Source organism: Anarrhichthys ocellatus, unplaced genomic scaffold (assembly GCF_004355925.1).
Source record: "Anarrhichthys ocellatus isolate YVR2014 unplaced genomic scaffold, GSC_Weel_1.0 scaffold47, whole genome shotgun sequence".
In the NCBI taxonomy this organism is placed as follows: domain Eukaryota; kingdom Metazoa; phylum Chordata; class Actinopteri; order Perciformes; family Anarhichadidae; genus Anarrhichthys; species Anarrhichthys ocellatus.
The window spans coordinates 855,925-876,437 of record NW_022280077.1 but is presented as its reverse complement, the minus strand read 5'-3'; the positions used below and the strand labels follow the sequence as shown (position 1 = coordinate 876,437).

Below are 20,513 nucleotides of genomic sequence, written 5' to 3'. Positions count from 1 at the left end.
CTCATTCAATATCACACTGTCTTCCAACTCATACACATTATTGTCTTCAGGCTCCTTGTCATTAATACTTCCTGCGGATCTACACCTTACTGTTTCTCTTTTTCATGTCCCTCCCTGCTACTCAGTGTTTAGCCGGGTTGGGCTCTAACTAGACGCACTGCTGTTCACTTTGGTGAACTTTGGCATGACATACAGAGAGAGGAGGGAAGCAGGAGTGAAATGGTGGAAAAGCAGACCGCACTAGCTTGTAGCCCTGCATGGTGAGGTGAGCAGATATAGTGTAACTTGAATCACATAATTGAAAGTCAAGTTAAACTTTTTTTAGTTTTAAATCAGAGCTTAGTGCAAGCAAAACGTGTGTACATGTGAAACTTATATAACGAGGCCTACGAGGGAAAGAGTTGTTTTTGTTGTACAATGTGTCTCTGTTGTAAATCTTCCTGCGAGGCAAAAGCAAATGCATTTTCAGACACTTTAAGAAAGGGTAAATAATTGTGCCTTTGTTATAAGAGGTCACACAGCAACAAAATCAAATGCCGTCTGGGGCACTTCAAAGGGGCAAATGCATTTGACATTATTACATTGCCTTTATCTTTTGCTGCAGCCCTCCCAGGAAGCATATCTGAGGAAAGAGGCACCTGTTGGTGTTTAAAAACCTTGCAGTCCCAGGTCTCTTGAGTGTCGCTCTGCCACTGAATTCCAATAACATTGTGACAGATGACCCTGTCACACAGTCACACAGCTAGGACTCTTTGGCACAGAGACATAGCGAGACAATGTTGTTGTTGTGAAGGTTCTAATCATTTAATGAAACATCCAGAGTCACGGTCTAATCATAGAAATGAAGTAACACATTATTAGAGCTTGTTCTCTACAGTGGATTCTTGATTTCAGACAGAGGTAAAGCGGGGTTCTCATTTCTAGCCGGCAATTGCTGATTTTTTCGGATGAAATAACAACTGTGACTTACAAATGAATTAAATGTGACTAACCAAACGTTAGCTGTAAGCTAGCTAACAATGTGGTGAAGATCTTGCAGCTAATGTCTGTACAGTTGATACATTGGCTGTTTGTGTGACAGCTCAGCCACTGACTGACTGATATCTCTCTCTCTCTCTCGCTCTCTCTCTCTCTCTCGCTCTCTCTCTCTCTCTCTCTCTCTCTGTCTCTCTCTCTCTCTCTCTACATGGACTTTCAACTGGTGAGGATGCTGACCTGGGGCTTTTTTTGTGCGATTACAGCAATTTGCATTTTTTTTCAACTTTTGTGTCAGTCATTAGTACTTTGACACAGAACATGAATATTATCTGACAAAATATGCCAATGTATCAACTGTACAGACATTAGCTGCAAGATCTTCACCACATTGCTAGCTTAGGCCTACGGCTAACGCTTATACAGTTGTTGTCCAGCTGTCAAATACGCACAAATGTATACGAATATTTGCTTGGCTCTGTACCTGAACACACCTTTATTGTTATAAGTATGAATGGGCCAAATGGAAGGTCAGACTATTTTTGTTTTTAGCATTTTAGCATTTTCACTTCACAGGATAAAAGGCGTTTAGGGTGAGGACTTAATGTATTCGGCAAACACTATACTGAGTATCGCTGGATGGAGTAAATGGTGTGTAAACTTCCCCAAATCCAATAAACAGCTACACAGAGCCACTACCAGTAGCCTCTGGTATCTCTGTTAGTATCCAAGACTAAGCCCCACATAGTGGGGAAATACTACATGGTGGATGTGCTCACTGTGAGCACCCCTGTTGGGCATTTCTTACGTAACCTCCAATCTGTGCACCTTATATTTTGTGCTCTCTTGCCTATAATTACTTTGCACATCCCCTCAGTAAAATGCACAAACTAGAAACAAGATTAAAGAGAGAGTTATTCCCACTCTCTCTTTTTCTCTTTTGTGTGTCGTGTAATGCATTGCACCACGCTCTGAGTCAGTCAACCTGACTGGGAACAGGGGTGCTCACAGTAATAAAAGGATCTAACAAGCATAACTCAGCAATGGAAAACTAATTTTCCGTCTCTCTACATAATTTTCCGTGTTATCTGGCAAATTGATACACCGCAGAGTGTTATGTCTCCGATCTCAAAACCATCCATCACTGATCACAGAGGGAGACAATGAAATGACCTGTGTTTCATTTTTGTTTTCGAGTACTCTCTGCAGCTGTAACAGTGTAGAGCATAATGGATTCTGGCTTCTTTGCTCCCACTTTGGGGAAGTAGAAAGGCCAGGATCTCTTGTAATCACGCAGCTCATCTGATCTCAGAAGGCAGGCTCATCACTCAGACAGGTGAGCAGCTCAGGGTCTTTAGAGAAAAGGGACTTGTGAGGAACAATGGCTTGGACCATGTCTGGCACATTGAATGCATTCTGGCAATGGGTTCAGAGCAGATCATCCACCATGTTATTTCTACTGAACAAACTCAAGAGGAAATTAAAACCAGTCTGTCCATGAAATAATATTCAACTCACCAAAATATCTTTTGATGTCCTATGGTGAAAGTACCATTTGAATTACTCTTTAGAAGCAGCAACAACATCCTTTGTATAACTTTTAAATTATTTTCTAATACAGGCTTGTGTGAAAGATTATTCTAGTTCAGTACATTAACTTCCATGCTCACAAAAACAGAAGGCTTCAGAAAATAACACAGCTTTTGCTATCACAGGCTTTTACAACAACAAAAAACACTGAGCAATCCTTTCATAAAGTTTTTGTGGTATGAACCATAACCTTTTGTGCCTAAAACCTTAACCTGATGAACTGTTTTGGTTCTCTTCAACCTGTTTTGTTTTTAGTAAAAAAGCTCTAAAAAAACCCTCTACGCCACCTGCCTCTCACCAATCAGAACAAAAGAGTGGGGCATTTAGCTGCTAACGAGCCAGAAATTTGCATCAGCAGTTGGTGGAGATCTAAACAGAGCTTAAGGGAAAGAAAATAGTGGACATACAAGTGAATGCTAATGTCTGCTGGATAAGTAAACTGCCATCTGCTTGCTAAGTCGTTCACCGTTTGCATCTTTTTAAGGTGATGATATGTAAAAAAATGTATTTACAACAGCAACATAAACCAATTGTTTTGATCAATTAAACATGTTGTATAATATATCATATGAACAAATCATCATCCTCGATACAAATTCCCTAACCCTCCGAAAACTCTCGGGGTTCAGTGACTTAATATTTTAGTCATAACCACAAGCAAATTGTTGCTTAGCTGCACAGCAGGTGGTCACAGCAGGAAATCACATTTGTAACATTTCTCAATTAAAATACCCCAAAACTTTGGAATCAAAGATTTAAATGCAAAGCTTGCTCTAAAAACTTTTGTTTGCGACTTTGCTGGAAATCAATATAACAACTGTAGTTATTATTCAAGCTTTAGGCATGAGATCATTATCTTACAGTACTACTGTAGCCTCCTGGATAACTGTGAATGCTGCATTAGTGAATCAAAGGCATCATTTGGCACATAAAAGGGTTTTTCTCATGCTGCTGGCAATGTTGTGTTATTAACATTTTTATTTTTATGCTGTAAAAATTCATCTTGCCCTGTGAAACAGTGAAATTGTCTCGTAAGTTTGGGAATTCAGTGCCCACAGTAACAATAGGGTTTATTTTCTAGCCTGAAAATGATCTAATAAATGTTTCATCAGAGGAATCTCGGCTGAACCAAAAAAAATCACACAAAATATGACCACACATATTGAAAAAAATCTGTGATATGATTGATAATAGCACTGTCTCAAACTCAAGAAATTTGGCCAACTAGTTGCTAAGTCAGCATGTAAATTAACAAGGAGACCTTGTCAAAGTTTCTCAGCACGATATTCAGAGAGAGATTGCCTCCACACGGCTCTCAACATGGCAGCTAACGATGCAAACAGTACAAACAATGACAACAGTGCTGACAGAGCGCGTTAAACAGTGTTTAACGCTTCTGCAACAATGTTTTCAGCTGAAACAGCCCATTGGCACAGTGCAGTGCTGTGGATTAGAGCCAGTGGGGCACAATAGGGAAACTCGGATTACAAGACACGCAAAGGGAAAGTGACTTCGTTGTTTGCTGCTGTATTAATGCACTAAATATTGTTTTGAGAAAGTTTAAATCAGGCTCTAAGGAAAAAATATCAGCATGTCCAATACTCTTTCCTACAGAAGCAGCTGAGCAGCTCTGCTGTGATACATACGGTTCTCCTACTAAGACATAATCCCTCTTTTAGCCACGTCTGCAAGTTTGGCCTTTACAGAAAAGGTTATAGATGAAGGACAGCATTTCCTGCTCTGCTCGGCTCCCAGCATACTTAATGACCTGGTATGGGAATTCCTAGACTTTCCTTGACAACTTCTTGACTTGGAAAGTGTATAAGTGTATCCATTATTTGGATACACTGGTGCTGCCCTGAATACAGATAGCTTGAGTTTGTTAGTGTAGAGGAATCCTGCTGACAACCCCGACAGTCCAAAGAGACCTTTAGAAACAAAGCAACTTGAAACTTCTTGCCTGCCTTAGGCATAATTATTCTCTGCAGAGACAGAAGGGTCGTTTTATCAGAATTTGAGTTTTGGATGAGACAAAGAGAGTAAATACAATTATAATATGTGAAAATCCAAAATTGTATCGGCCAGATACACTATATTTTGCATTTAAGCAATAAGTATATGTCTTAGCTGTTCCAGTCTTATTTCACTTCACAATGAACTGTATAATGTACCCTTGGATAAATTAGTGACAAGCAGGACAAGCAGTGCACTGCACCAGTATTTGCAGAGCTGGAGCTATTCAACACCACAGCACACACTTTAAGTGTAATTGGCTTCAACAAGCGTATGTATTCCCGCTGGTACAATGACAGTGAGAGATCCTTATTGCAGTCAAATAACACAACGTTTCTGTCAATTACAGCTTACACTCCTTTGAAAATGAGGGCCTAACAAGCTGGGCTCGACCATCCAAGTCAGAGGCTTTCTTCCAATATTCAGCTCAGAATGCAAAAAGAATCATCTGTCCATCAAAAGTATCATCCCTCATCAATTATTCATGATAGAGCTGACCAGTTGACTTTAGATTCATGCAGCAAGTTTCACAACAGGACACATAATTGCTATATATATAACACCAAAACATAGTGAGAGCCTTGAGATCAGGGGTGTCTCATTATTGTTACACGCTGATCAAAGAAGCTATATCGAGCCTGTCATCAGGTTGCATGAATACACCTCAAAATACTTATAACAATTCCAAAAAATTAATCAGGCAAACTGTGGATCAAAGGTTTGCTGGAGGAAAGTTTAGAAGAAAAAGGAAACATTACAAGGTGCTGTCATGCTGAATATTACTGTTGCAAAGGAGAAATAAACTGCAGTTTGTTGGTTTTACCAGGCGGATCATGACTATTTTAAAAGACACACAAGCATCACTGAAATAGTAAACATAATGAGCCCGGCGCCAAATCTCGACACTGCAACCCTTAAGTGTACAGCACAAGCACATGTATCCGCATATGCACGCACCATAGGCGTGCTATCGATAAGAGCAGCTTCAAAGCTCTCCAGTACAGTTAGTGGTGAAGTTCTACAAGATACTACAAGAAGGCCCAGGTTTAAAGCAATTATCCATCCTGCTCTATGGTTGAGAGCATTCCAATTAGAGAAACATGAGCAACTCTGCATCTCTCTTTCCGGCTACAGCTGGATGAGAGGTCTGGCTCACTATTAGGCTAAATTCTGACATGATTAGCATAAAAGAAGAGAGTGGTAAGGGATTTTAATGCTTGTTTGATGACCTACAGCGCACTGGAGCATACTACTTTGACAAAACAACACTATTTAGGAAAGGAAGAATATAAGGCCCAAATAAATCCTCTACCAATTCTAAATCCGACAGTAAATCTGAACAGCGTAACAATTTCAATTGAATTGCACCCTGGATAGACTTCTCTCTCTTCGTGGTCCTTTATAAAGTTAGTAACCTTTAGAAGTAGAGCACTGCTCATGTAAAATTCAAAAAGCCTTGAAGCGGGGTTGCTCTGTCAGTGCCTGTTTGTATCCATTGTGCCATGTGTTCCTACCTGGGAGACAGGAACCGTGGACATTTTGACACGTTGTTGAAACAGCACACTCAGTATGCGGTTTTGCTGCTCCAAGTCAAAGACACGGGTCCGCAGCTTCACACACTCCTCTTTCAAGTCCTAGAAACCCCCCAGAGAGAAGAAGAATGGACAGATAAGTGCAAATGACGGGGATATTTCAGAAAACCACCATGTGTACCAGATGCTAATTCAACAGGAACAGGACTCAAAGCTGTATTCCTGCAAGATGAACACGGCAGTGCTCTAAAACATGGTCAACTGTGTTAAAAAAACAACATGGATCACAGGCATTTTGCAGATGAATCCTCATATTGTAAGAGTGCTTTCTGTTGAGAAATATTGAAATATGCTCTATGAAGATCAATATGTGGTCTGGCACATTCATTTATCTAAACAAAGGACTCCATATTCAAAGGGTAGAAGAAAATGAATTATATGTAATCATATACATATACATATAGAATTGAAGCGAATAGATTGGCCCCAATGTCCCCGATACCCAATCAAGATATTTGAGTCAGTATGGGCTCGTTATCTGATATACTGGTATTGCTTCATCCTTAGAATTTATAGGGATTTTACTTTTACATTTATTTCCTATTTTATTTTCTAAAGCCATCAGATCCATGACTCAAGTCTGACTTGTGTCTATGTCTGGTAACCCAAAAGGATTTAAGATTCTACTGTTGAAGATCATGCGGTTTGACATGTGCCGCTAATCTTTCTCCATGTTGGTGACATGCAGTTACTGATCATTGTGACAGTTATCATATCCCTGACGGATTCTAATGGCTGACAGGATTAACGACACGTCAATGCTGCAGAGACAAAGACAAACCTTCTGTGTGAGGAGGGCCTGGACCACCTGGTTAGCCACCTTGAAGAGAGTTGAAAGAAAGGCAGTTAGAATATGTAAAAAAAAAATGCATTATGAGTCTGGCAATTATTTGGATTTCAGAACTTTCTGTGGAGCTTTGAAATGGAGAGAGACTGTAAATGAAAACGAGCCAGTGCAAACAGCATCAGAGAGAATCTAGAGGCATGTAAGATGCTGTGAGGACGAATTGACAGCGTGTTGCATCACAAAGTCCGATTTAGTGAAATCACACAGCAGCTGCCTGCAGTTAGTCCACGTAACTTTATTCTCAGCACATAAATAAAACAAAATAGAGTAAAAAAAAAAAATCTGAACAAATGTCTTTTTTGAGAGAATGTTTCTTTTTCTACCTACAAAATGCGTCTGCTGACCTGAATGCATGTATCAGACTCACCAAACTTTTGTCTTCTTAATATTTGATGAAAAAGGAAAATCATTTGTTTAGTTTTTGTTGTTAATATAAAAAGGTATAATCTGAAATGTCTTCTTTCCTGCTTATAATGTCTGAAGCGGAAGCATAATATACCGTGACACTGGAATAATAATGTTTCCACTTTTGAGTGCCTCAAAATGATTCCCCTCTGCCTCTTTCATCTATCTACCAAAACAACTCGCCTCGGCTCATTTACACCATGACAGGAAGCCTTCTGAATGCTTTCACCCCCAAAAAAAAGATTAATGTGCATAATAAGACTGAAAAGCAGGAGAAGAGAAATTCATCCCACAGCTGAAACTCTAAAATGTCTGTCCTCAACCAGAGTATGTTAAATTCTCATGGGCAGCAGTCTCCATGGTAACAAGCCCATTAGTGAAGCCCGCTAAAAAATAAAGTGGATCAGTCTTGCTGACTGGAGAGAGACGAGTGAAAAGAAGGGAAAGAGATGGAGAGACAATCAAAGGGTTGTCAGGGAGAAAAGGAGTGCAGGCAGACACGCCACATGCAGGAGCTGAGAATCGGCCCTCCTGAGTGGTGAGGCTCGCTTCTCCAGCTCTCATTCTTATATCGCCCGTGGCTCTGTTGTCTGTCCACTTCAATTAGAGATGTTCCCTTCTCTTGGCTCTCCTCTATCGACTGCACTAACACCGTAGATAATAGGCTGAGTGTGTAAGTGTGTCTCTAGCTAGAAGCTGATAGTCATCTCAAGTCCTCACCATCAGATAACGTTGTCTGGCCTGAAGTTAAAAGTTAGAGAACTATTGTCCAACATTTTGGGATTTTTTTTTGTTTACATTCACTTTCCTATCAAGAGTGAGGGGTAGAAATTGATACCACTCTCATAAATGTGCAGGAGCTGTAAACCAGGTTAGCCTAGCTTAGCATAACAACTGGAGGCAAGGGGAAACAGCTAGCCTGGCAGAGTCGAAAGTGAAAAAGATCCACCAGCCAGCACCCTTGAAAGCTCTAAAACATGTTGGGTCTTGGTTGTACATAACACTACACCATTAGCTTGCTGTGCAAACGGGAAAAATAATACACACACTTCCAAAGCTCCTACAAAAATAAACTTTAGAAAGTTAACAACTGTCCAAACTTATAGTGGAGTGTATTGTGACAAATCAGTGGAATACTGCCTTAATTAATGAGCTAGCTGTTTCCCCTTGCAGCCAGTCTTTATGCTGAGCTAAGCTAATCAAATCCTGGCTACGGCTTCATATTAACCCTACAGACATGAAGTAGGGAATAAGTTAGTTTTCTTATTTCTTCAGAATCAGTTGTTAGCATTATGTTGACATTGTGGAAATATTACACAAGCAATTATATTTTGCCCTGCAACTATTGCTATACTGCAAACCAGTACTGACATGCGATACATCTGTCATTTCCAATAGAAGATAAGCTAAATGGTACCACTGTTTGAAAATGTATTGTGGGACGTGTGGAGCGTAACAGTACAAGCAGTGAAGATAGATAGTAAAATTTCAAAAGGCAGTAGCACTCACCTCATCCAGACAGCGTTCATACTGCTTCCTCTGATTGTCGTTTTCCATTGACAGAGCAGAGTTCTCAGCCTGTAGAAAACACAGACAGATAAACTGCATGAATTACATAAAATATAATTTAGAAACATCCAGACATAGTTTTTTCGTCTCAGCTGAGAATCGAATACACAAGATAAATAATATGATTGTTCCTGCAAAAAAAAACAAGCATCTTTATAACTGTGAGCCTTTGATGATATTTTCTTCTCTCAGACAAACAGAGAAGCAGACCGATGGATAGTGAGGAGGCTCTCTCCCTACAGCACTGTAGAGTTCGCTGGTTCACTGGAGAAAGATCCAAATGAATGAAGCTTTACATTTCAGGCATCCAAACTCCATCGGGCAGAACTTCACAGAGTAGATATACAGTAATTCAATTACTGACTGAGTTTTTGCACGACGGCTAACAAAAAAAAACATTCTTGAAACTCAGGAGGTGACTTTCCACTGAAAATGATTAATCCAGTAAATCTTAAAGGCCATGCTGAGGTGGCTTGTTTTCACTAAAGTGCTGTGAGCAGCTCCTCCGAACAACAGGCTCACAAAACATCTTGGAAATGGCTGATAATCGCAGATATGAGCAGGGTTCAAAATAAGTGGCCACCTCACAGCTAGGCATTGTCTTCAAACCCAAGGAGATAGCCAGAGATAATCACCGCAGTATTTTAACCCGGTTCTCAGTGGTCCACACAAGACGTTTCATTTTCTTTCTTAGAGAGGAATCTTTGGACGGTGTTTAAAAGGCCACAGATCAGCCTGAAGGCTTGCAGCTGGTCTGTGTAAAGGTCAGGGAAGTCCAAGTTATGAGTTTGAACTTTAAGTGTTTGAGCCTTAATATCGTATGGGTTGCGTGAGCTCGACACTTGCTATTGATGTAGCAGTACATCTTTACAAATGAGCATGATTGATTCACATGTTATACAGTAGATTGCAGGTTAAGAGAACAACCTCTCTTTTCAATACATATTGCATTTTGAAATCTTAATTTATAAAAATGAAGGAGCTGTTTTTGCCTCTGCATAAAGTACGAAAATAATATCCAGAGTGTAAACATAAATCACGTGAAAAGATGTAAATGTTTGGTTGCGTGCTTACCGCCATGCTCCCTCATCCTTGTTTTTGCACAGTTATCATGGTTGATCAGCAGCGAGCATCGAATCAATCAGTGTTTCAGACTTAACTGTCAAATTCCACTGACTATTAGTTTTTGGTTGAGAGGAGTCAGTGACTTCACCTCGGTCAAAAAGCACAGCAAGCTCAGTTTGCTTTTATCATTTATCGCTTCACTCTTATTTGTGGAGCATTTTTTTTTTTTTTTATCAGTTTTTCATAGATTATATGGAAGGTACCCAAGTGTGCCATAACGACTGGAAAGTAGTTTCAAACTAAATGGAAAACCTTGTAATGTTTCTCCAGTTCGGCATTAAAGTTTAATTATAAAATAAAGGCAGCCACCATGAAGAGGCAACAGCATGGAAACCACAAAATACACTCAGAATGATCCATTAGGGTCAACAAAGTAGACAAGAAAATTGATGTAATTTAAGGCGGCACTTTATTGTAAAAAATCATCGCTAATGACAGAGTGGTTATGCGGGCTTAGTAGTATGCAAGCATGAGACCACAGTATTAGCAGAGGAAATTAAATATCACTGAAATATCACTGCAATGGTAATATGGTGGAAAATTCAGCAAGCATCCACACTGGTAATTACTTTCACACAATCATTGTGACGTTATCAGGATGTGGGATGCAACTTTGTTGTCTTTGCAGTGATGAGATCAGCTTTGATGCCCGTATGATGTGGTTTGCATTATGCTGCTGGCAATCAATCAATAAAATAATGACAATCTGCCGATGTATTTGTTTGGTCAGTTTGAATTGAATCATTTGCTTGGTTTTCACACTTTATTTACAGTCTTTTAGCAGAGTCACTGCAAGTTTTACATGTTATACATTGTGTTTTTCAGAAAAAGTCAGGCTTTTCACAAATGCCATCACTTTGCATGTGAGCTGTACTCCGTTGCACTATGCATGTTTGGACAAGGACAATTTGTAGGACTTAAATGCTTTTTTGCAATCTAAAATTGTCTGACTTTTTTGTCTGTATGACCTCAGGTTCCACATTCTCACTCCCAACATGTCAAATACCAAGGCTCGCTAAGTGAGCCTAAGCTTCAAACTATGACGATCCCTGCTTTCTTAGAATAAAAAAAAGGCTTTTTCTGTGTCGAACGAGTTTACTCCTGATCAGCCAAGAATTACTTTTTTCATATGTATTTCATAAAAGAGCACCATGGTTACAGCAAAAGTTCCAGGTATGTGGTAGAAGTGGAATTATGAAATTCTATTGGTAAACAAATGTATGTTCCTAAAGCATTGAGGGATAATATGCAACCGCTAAATGAGCTGCAAGGGCAAACGAGCTGCCTACATGTAAGGGTACCAGTAACAGCGCTTGGTTTTGCCTCTAACGGGCTCAGATTGTTATTATAACTGTCTGAAAACGAAATGGAAAGGAGTCTCTACAGAGACTCAAAAAGGTTTTACTTGCCTTTCGTTTGATCCAGTCTGTTTTTTTTAGTGTCCAAGTCCCGCTCAAGGAGAAGTCTCGTAGTGAAATCTGAATATCCCTATACTCGGACCCAAATAAACAAGCCAAGGGCGGCCATTGAATTCAAAGATCTTAATCATCTCATAAGATTTGAGAACGAGACTTCTCCTTGAGCGGGGCTCTTTCCATAATGTTGTCAGACACTTTTAATAACAATCAGAGCCTGCCATGGCAAAACATAAGCACTATTAGTGAATGTAAATTACAGAGCTGGCCTCAATACATTGCATTACATGCTCAGTACCAGACCAATTTCAGAAATTCTTGTCCCTATGCATCAGTTAGACACAAATCATGAGAAAATAGGGTCCAGGTTGAAAAAAATAACTAAGTAACCCTTTAAGGTAAAGCACAATCGTTATTACTGATCATAACTTTAAAAACAACATTAACAAATACGACCATCACAAAATAAAATCCAGTACAACAACTTCAGAATTAGCAAAGTGAATCCTGTTTCTGGGTGGATTTTACCTTTAGGCTTGGCTTTTGCAGGAGTTATAAAAGTGTGATCAATAATAGCTGGGAGACCTCTCACAGAATGGCAAGTCCTATTACCTTCAGCAGGCAAGGTGTGACAGCGAGGCACACTGTACATTCACTGGAACACTGGCTGCAAATGTTAACTACCCTGTCAGCATTTTAATTATCACTTTCCGATTTGAATAACTCCTTTGTATCCCACTGTTCCCCGTCTTGCCCCTTGCACCGCTCTGCAGCATAATGGGGTCTCATTTTCTGTGATCTCATTTTTAAAGATGGATAGAGCAGCGATGAAACACTGATTGTGCTTGTTTCTCACCTACACGGCTCACTGGTATTTCAGCGGGTAAACAAAGCTACACAGACTCGGGTGCTATGAATGACACGCGACGGTGGTTAATGATCATTTCCTTCAAACAAGTTCATGCTTTTCATTTGATAACTGACAAACTTTCATGGGTACAGCGTTGAGGAATCCAGTACCTGAGGCAGCTTTTGAATTATTTTGATGCATCTCAGATTCCACTAATGATTGAATGTAGTCTAGCCCTCGGCAAGCAAGTTTCACCACAACACCCAGTCGAACACAACAAAAATAGCAATTCAAAGCGATAGTGGGGCAATTCTAAAGGTTTGATGAAGGCCAGTAAGACAAAATTAAAATTTAATGGCCAGATTTGGTCCACAGGCCACTTTTTGCCTACCTGTGCTCTAGCGAAAAAAAAGTGCTCATTAATTTTTTTTAAATTAATCTGCATAAACAAACACTCAAAGTGTTACCTAATGCCATGTCACTTCTTTAACAACCCTTACCCTGTAATCCTTTAATTTAAATCTTGTAGTGATCAGACAGACCATAATGTAACCACTACAATAATGTTCAGTCCTTGGAAAAACAGCCTTGTGTGCCGTCCTTGAGCTGCCCAATTATTCCAAGTCTCTATTGAAATACGTCTGATAAAAAAAGAGAGAGTGGTACTCTCAATATATCGATCAATGTGACATTTCAGGGATGGGAAAAGGGAGGAGTGGGGAAATGGGGAACAGTAGGGGGAAGGGGAAGAAGTGGACCATGCAATCCACTTTACCTCCAGGGCTCGGAGTCGCTCTAGCAGGGGATTGCTGTCCTTTGAATTTTCATCTGACCCTCCGCCAGCCTCGGGCGAGGCAGGCATCTCTGCTGCTGTGGCTGTGGGACCCTCCAGACTGTCTTGCTGCTTCCACATTTCCTCCAGGAGTTTGTCCTGAAACGCAGTGAGAGCGGATCAAAGACGCGCATGCCTTCAAGTCACAAAGAAAATGAAAAATGCATTCTTCATCATTGTGGGCTCCACTTATATTAGCAATAAATCTTGATAAACGACACCCTAACTGCATTTATAAAACTTCCACTTCACTTCAAAGTTCATAAACCCAGAATACTTTCATTGGTGACATTGCATCAAATGACCCCCCGTTATGTATGAGACTGTCAGTACTGTCAGTCTCCCTGTGGAATCAACACTTACTGTGAAGCTTCAGCAGAATTGTAGCCTTTTTGAGCTTCGGTTCACTGAGCTGTATGGTTGACTAGTTACATCCCAAAAACTACCCAAGTGCACCTGCTGTTTTCGGTTCATGTATGCGCAACGGAGCAAAGTGCAAAAGGGCTGGGTGAAGAGGAATATAAATTGGAGGGTGTGTTGACTTATAAATACACTCTCAGCCAGTCACATCGCTGGTCACATCGCTGGTCTCATCGTTAAACACCGAGAATCAGTGTCTCCAGAAAATCACGTTGTTGTACTTCTCTGGAGGATGCAGAGCAACGTAATCTGAACATACAGCATCACAAACCCACAGAAGCACACAGGGATTTTAACGTTAATTAGTCAAATTAAATTAATAACAATAGACTTTGGTGAAACAGTTTATATGACTGCATCAATCCAATGCTATTTCATTCATATTCCTACTGTATTTTCATGCTGTAAATGGTCACATCATAATTTAAAATGTTAATTTTGAAATGCAATTCAAGAATAAAGAACGAAACGCTGATTTAACAATCATTTTAACAATTGAAAAGGAGGCTGAGGTATAAATGAGCCCTGGTAATCTGACGTCTCCACAGAACACAACAGAACCCTGAGTTGTAAAGGACCAGTCTTATGTGTGCAGAGGTGTGTGTGTGTGTGGTTATTTTGTAGCAGCCTGAGGTCTTTTGCACGTGATTTGATGAAGGTAAACTCAGTGGATGGCCGCGTGTAATGGCACAGTGCTCTTCTCTAATAAAAGGCTGTCCTGCTTTTGTCTCCGACTGCTTTCAGATGGCTGCAGGGACTCAGTGAACTGAAGGAGAAGCTATTCATTTGGTATAAAGCAGCTGTGGACAAAGAAACTCATATTAACTTACAGATAAACGCAGACTGATAACGATGTTCCTGCCTTAACCACATTGAAAGATGTTTTTGATGCTGATTGAAACGCACCTACTGGTTGGAGAGTGATTCATTTCAATGGTTTATTTAAATTTTTAAGTTATTGCTGCGCATTTGCTCCAAAATTAAGTTTGCTCTCATTTGATAAGAAGTAATACCGTGACGTCTATTCTTAAAGGTAAAGTCCAATGACCAATTTTCACTGGTTGTTGGGATGCCAGAAAAGTAAGGCTCTGAAAGTCTTTCTCTCTCCTCATATGAATGCTTTTAATGTGAAAAACATCAGGTTGAGTTGACGGAAAATTAACAGATGGATCAGGCGTATGATAAAGAAGAAACAACTGGATTTAATTGGAGTATAAAATGATGCTCTCTGTTGAAAAAGAGAAACTGAGAGCAGCAGAGTGGTACATATAACATAACTCTTTTTTTTGTTTTAGGCTACAGGTAATTCCCCTCCTATATGTTTCTTTTTTATTGGTCTTAATTGTTTGTTCCATTGACTATTTTTTGAGATTCCGCCTATATTTGAAAACTTTTTTTAGCGATTTTATGGTCAGTGTTTTGTCAGTGTTTTCTAAAAGACCAATCTAATCCAAAATACTGTATTAGGATTTTGATCTTCCCCTTAATTATTAAGCCCTCGTACAGTTTAGGAAACTAAAACTAGACAGACTGTTGTTAGGAGAAGAACCAAACCTGCTATCTCCAGAGTCAGATGATGTTGTATCTAACAACACTACTCACACTTTCACTGTCTTTGCTACTCAGAGAGGATAGTCTTCACTGCACAGTGACAAGAGGTCACTTGTAAGGAAAACATATTTATTTGTTTGAACAAATGCACGTTTTCTGGTTAGAACCGTCGCTCCGGCTCACAAGCTCAGACAAGCTGGGTGTACACTTCCTGCCCAGTGTGAAGTGGCAGAGTGGAATATTTACCAAGACAAAGAGAGACAAATATTTTCAGCTTTTAACGCTGAATGTATTCATGGCCAGAGAGCAGCAGCACTGGAGCTGGTAGTGGTATTGAGCTCAGTGGTTCAGCTATGATTGTCACATGTCCTTGCAATTCTGCATTTGCAGGGAAGTGATTCAGTTGAAGCCTTGACTTTCCTCCGAAGGGTTCAAGTGTCCCTGTAGTAGGTATTGACTTAGATTTTAATTTTTTTATTTTAAGTGCTAACTCCCAGGAAATGAACACCGCTTTAAATAAATCAGCTTTCATCTCAATTGGCTGCATTTTTGTTGCATGCATTTTAATCTTGATAGAGGAAATTATAAACGTGACTGGAAACATGAAGCCATCATCTGAAAAAGATCAATCGTAAGCCTAATGGCAAATCATCCATATAGGATTTTCTGAAGCGTTATATCTGCAATCTGGATGATGAAAAGTGGAGAAAAAAAATCAATTGCTCCCATATTTTACAGTTCTGTAATAGTGCACGAAAAAAGCTCAAACTACTGTTTCACTTTATCATCTCAAGTTTTTCAGTTTCTTGACAATACTTCATTTGATTCAGATCAAAATGGTTTGCGCAAAGAACAGCATAAATATCAGTGTTATAAAACCATAATAATACCAAAGGACTTAGTGACCGGTGGTCCCTCTTGTACCTTGTATGCTTTCATGAGGTCCAGTGGGTCCACCTTGGGCCCTTCCAGTGAGTCCTGGTTCTGGAGTAGCGTCCGCACCGTCTCCTCCATGCTGCGTTCAAGAAGAAAACAGGCAAAGTGGTCAGAGTAACCCACTGGATGGCAGGAAGTGCTAGAGAATCAAAAACGCAATGGGCATGATGGAAAAAAACTTTGAATCTAAAGTTGAAGTGAACATTTTAAAACCATTCTAAAAGCTCAACTAGTTGACCAAACACTGTATATTCACATACACATGAGATGCATTTTGAGCGTTTCTAAGATTATCACAATTGAAGATTTAAATATATATAACGATTATGAGGATACACCTTTGTTTACATTTGGATCACTGCCTTTATGTAATAGCTTATGACAAAGCACACACTGAATAGGGAAATTAACAATGTCTGCAGAACAATGAAATGTTTCCAGCTCGGTGAGTACAGTAATGAAGCTGCTAATTGGATGCAAAGCTATAGAAATGAGGGGTTGTGAAGCTGATACACCTGTTGATGGAAGTTCTCATGTTATGGGGACATTTCTCTTTTAAAGAACACATTTCAGCATTTGCAATGACTGCATAGGTTACACTGTTAAAGCTGCAATTGAATTTATGTCATGCTGTGTTGTACTATTTATACTTAAACAGGCAGATTAACAAGAAAGAGTTCAGCTGTTTAAAGTTTTAATTGATTCCCTGAAACCAACATGTTTCTGCAATCTGCCTTCAGAAGAATCACATAACACATAAAACACTGTGGCTTTAATGAGGAAGAACTGATATTTTGGCCACTTTGGGGCAGCAGAAATGAAATGTGAACACTTCATTGACATATCATCACCTTTCCATGTTGATGTGGGAAACGTGTTAGCAAACAGTTTCTAATTCCAGCAGATACAAAGTAACATTACCAATAATTTGGAGAATATCTTTTTTCTTTTCTTGCAGAGCGCAGCAATATAAGTGACCTCTTTCACATTGCACATAGTTATTGATCCATTAGTTAACATTTTAAAAAGATTGTAGCGCAGATTTATTGTTTGATTTCAGGTATTATCTGACCCAAATTAGATATTCAAATTTTCTAAAATCATGCCTGAAAATTCTGATTATGAATAGTTTTCTTATTCACATTGTCACATTGTCCTTAGACATATACTACCTCCACATATTAATAACACTTCGCAACATACAACCTCGGCTGACATTTGCTCCAATAGCTTCCACTGCAGTGTAGTCTTGCCTTGTGATTTTGTAATTGTTTTCCCTCCGAGCTGTCTATGCTTGATAGACACTGACCATGTTCCGCATAGTGTTGTGCGCAGTGACATTTTGCTCTGTCACTTCCAAAGCAGCTTCTCCCCGTGTATGATGCATGTGGCACAGTCTTTAGCACTAGCTGCTGACTGTGAGCACACCAATGGCATTCCTGGCCCAAGCCACTAGCCACCAACCTGAAACAAACCCGGCCAAAATGAAATCAGCGGGTGAGGTGGTGGCGGTCACGAATCCGTCAAACTGAATCAGATGCACGATGCCACCCTCTGTTACCACCAATGCTCTCTGAAGTGATAGTGAGGAGTACAAAGGTCACATCTTCAGCATCTACTCCACTAATGAGAGTGTATGAGTTAACACATCTTCCTGTGTGCCCTGTATGAATACATCTGATACTAAATCTACTAAAGGTATTATTATACAAATCTTTTTCGGCATCTTTTGGTTATGTTTCACAGCATCTGAGCCTCAACATCGCGAAATGAAACTGTCGCAATTTACCATCGATAATTTTATCATTTTATAATTTTAACACTGGTGCCGGTCCTCCTTAAAGTTTTCTCTCCTCGTGCTTCCTCCTCACAAAGTCGCACAAATCCACCTGACTCCATTCAACATTCATGTTATTCTCAGCAATATTTCATTCAAAGCCTCCACTTTTTCCCCACTCTGTAGTCATTCAGCCCATGCTGCTTTCCAAACTGAACTCTCACCGGTGCTGGTCATTTGAGATGAGGCTAACCACACGGCTCCTCAGCCTCCTCGGCTCAGACTTTGTCATTACTTTGTGTTTGTGATTGGGCACTGAAGGGAAAGTGGGTCTCTTGGTCTCCCAGTGGACGATGTGGGGAATAATGTGCAGCCGAGTGCTCTCAGAAAGGGGAAAAACAAGCTCCTACCCTGTTCGGCTCTAACCTAACAAGGCCTCGTACTCTCTTCGCCATCCCAGACTCATGACTGCAGTCTAGCAGAAGAGATGTCTGCGGTCTGATTGTCCCCGTGTGTTCAACCTCCTTTCAGAAGTGCTGCTGAATGAACGCTGAATTGTTGTTTTGTGCTAACTTACTTCGGATTTGTAAAAATGTCTGTTGCATTGTGGTTCTGGCCACATTGTAAAAACTCACAAGAGACAGATTAATACTGCTTTCACAGGCTGCGCTGGATTCCCTGTGACTCATAAACTGACCTTTACATGTAAAATCATTGTTCTTTTGAGACAAGAAACGCACCAGAACATGACAACGGCAACACTGCGCTGTTGACAATTGACTTGTGCTGCGTTGCAACGACTTTTTGCTACGTTAAGCAGACTGTAAAGCGCATCTAAATCACGTTGTGTCTGAAACAACACAGGGCATGCACAGAAGACAAAAAAAAAAACCCCAAAACAATATTCTCTTTTATTTCAAACAATTGCATCTTTAATGAAGCCATTTTGAAAGTTGTGTTTGAATGCCTGATCAATCTCAGAACCCATTGGCTGTCGGTCTGAATACGTCTAAGCCTCTAGCGGCAAGGGGCTATATTTCTGGGGTTGCGGTGTAGCCAGATATCCGGGCCAAGACTTCCTTTTCCATGCACTGCCTGGTGTTTACAGCCAGATCAGTAACTTAAGGTGTGAATTGGGATTGTTTCACAAGTAGCCAGTTTACAAGCTCATTTTAAACTAAATCCTCGTCAGACGATAGCGATGGTTAAAGATTAATGCCTGATATGATAGCACGTTTCAAAATGAAGTGTATGTTGTAGATTATTGCACAATATCAGAAGCCATTTTTGCAAAGTTCAGAATTGACTCCATGGACATTGAAAACTAACATTCTAATGTCGTATGAAGCAAATGTTCTTTTTTTTGACAAAAATACAGTTCATACTATACTTTTGGGAAGTAATGAATACATATGGTGCTTTTTATGCTTTTTAACAAACTAGTCCTTGTACTTCAACTCTTTAAGCTTTAATATAATCAATATTGATGGTGAAATATAACTGTCTGGACTCCTGAAAGATCTATTTTATTGAGTTCTGCTTTTGTTTTCACTAAGTAATCTTTAAATCATAAATGCAAAGCATTATTTTGGTTCATAACATTCCAGCTCTTCCTTTAAATATGGAAGATCTACCTATCTATCATGTGCTATGAAGCATACACAGTACACATGCTGCATGTATACTCTCTACATATGCAGACACACATGTGCACCCATGCATGGGTTTACATGTATATGATGTAGATATTTGTCGTGAGGGGTTTCTGCTGCTCTGTGACATTTTGCCACAGGCTGCACTTTTCATGCCCGACAATGTATGAATGAACGGCCTAGTTTCCCCCTTAACCCCTGCAGTAAGGTGACCCCTTTCCCCACTTTAATGAAAACTGAGCCAGTGCCAGACACAAGCTGTATGGGGAAGCACCTCACTACTATTCCTCTCAAGGGTTTTCCTCCCTGTTTATTTGCAGCACACTGATGCATTTAGGTGTATTTAAATATACTGACAAGAATTCCATATTTATTTGATGTCAACAGAAGGATAATTTGGTTATACTAACTCAGCTGTCACAGGGTCCCACTGCATTTATTTAAAAACCCAAAATGTGTGGATGTCAAAAAAAGGGGTGTAGATGTTTGTTTTGACAGTTCATATAAAATCAATCTGTAAATGCTAAATATTTAGGTGATGAATGAGTCAAATTTGTTTATTGTTTGGTGTTCCATTATTCTATCCATTGTCTACGCCCACTTATTGCTAAACAAGGTCACTGAAACTGTAGACTATTACCAATCATACAGAAGACACAAAAAGTTCTTTACTTTTTAAAACAAACATCTTAACCAATTTAACAATCTTCATCTTGTGCAGAACGGGCTAAGTTGCTCTTATAGTTATGAAATACCAAGACAGCAAACTTTCTTACTCCTTTCAACCCTGACAAAGGCAGCGCAGACCAGTCCCACATTCTAATCTTTAAAATAAAAGCCCTAGACATATACTATTTGCAGTCCTGTATTTCATCATTTTCATGTCGTTTATTCGTCCCCCGCGTCTCCCTCCCCCCCCCCCCCCCCCCCCCCCCCCCCCAAAAACCTCCGTGTCTGTATTAGT

General features: G+C 39.8%; 1 protein-coding gene across 1 annotated transcript in view; it reads right to left on the bottom strand.

The window, feature by feature from the left end:
• LOC116395511 (nck-associated protein 5-like) overlaps positions 1-20,513 on the bottom strand; it is a 54,852-nt gene that overhangs the window by 19,891 nt on the left and 14,448 nt on the right. Inside the window, exons 3-7 of the mRNA XM_031869454.1 lie at positions 16,109-16,199; positions 13,157-13,312; positions 8,932-9,000; positions 6,952-6,990; positions 6,093-6,212 (exon numbers count right to left, since the gene is read on the bottom strand). Of these exons, the coding sequence (XP_031725314.1) occupies positions 6,093-6,212; positions 6,952-6,990; positions 8,932-9,000; positions 13,157-13,312; positions 16,109-16,199 (475 nt within the window). The remainder of the gene's footprint in view (positions 1-6,092; positions 6,213-6,951; positions 6,991-8,931; positions 9,001-13,156; positions 13,313-16,108; positions 16,200-20,513) is intronic.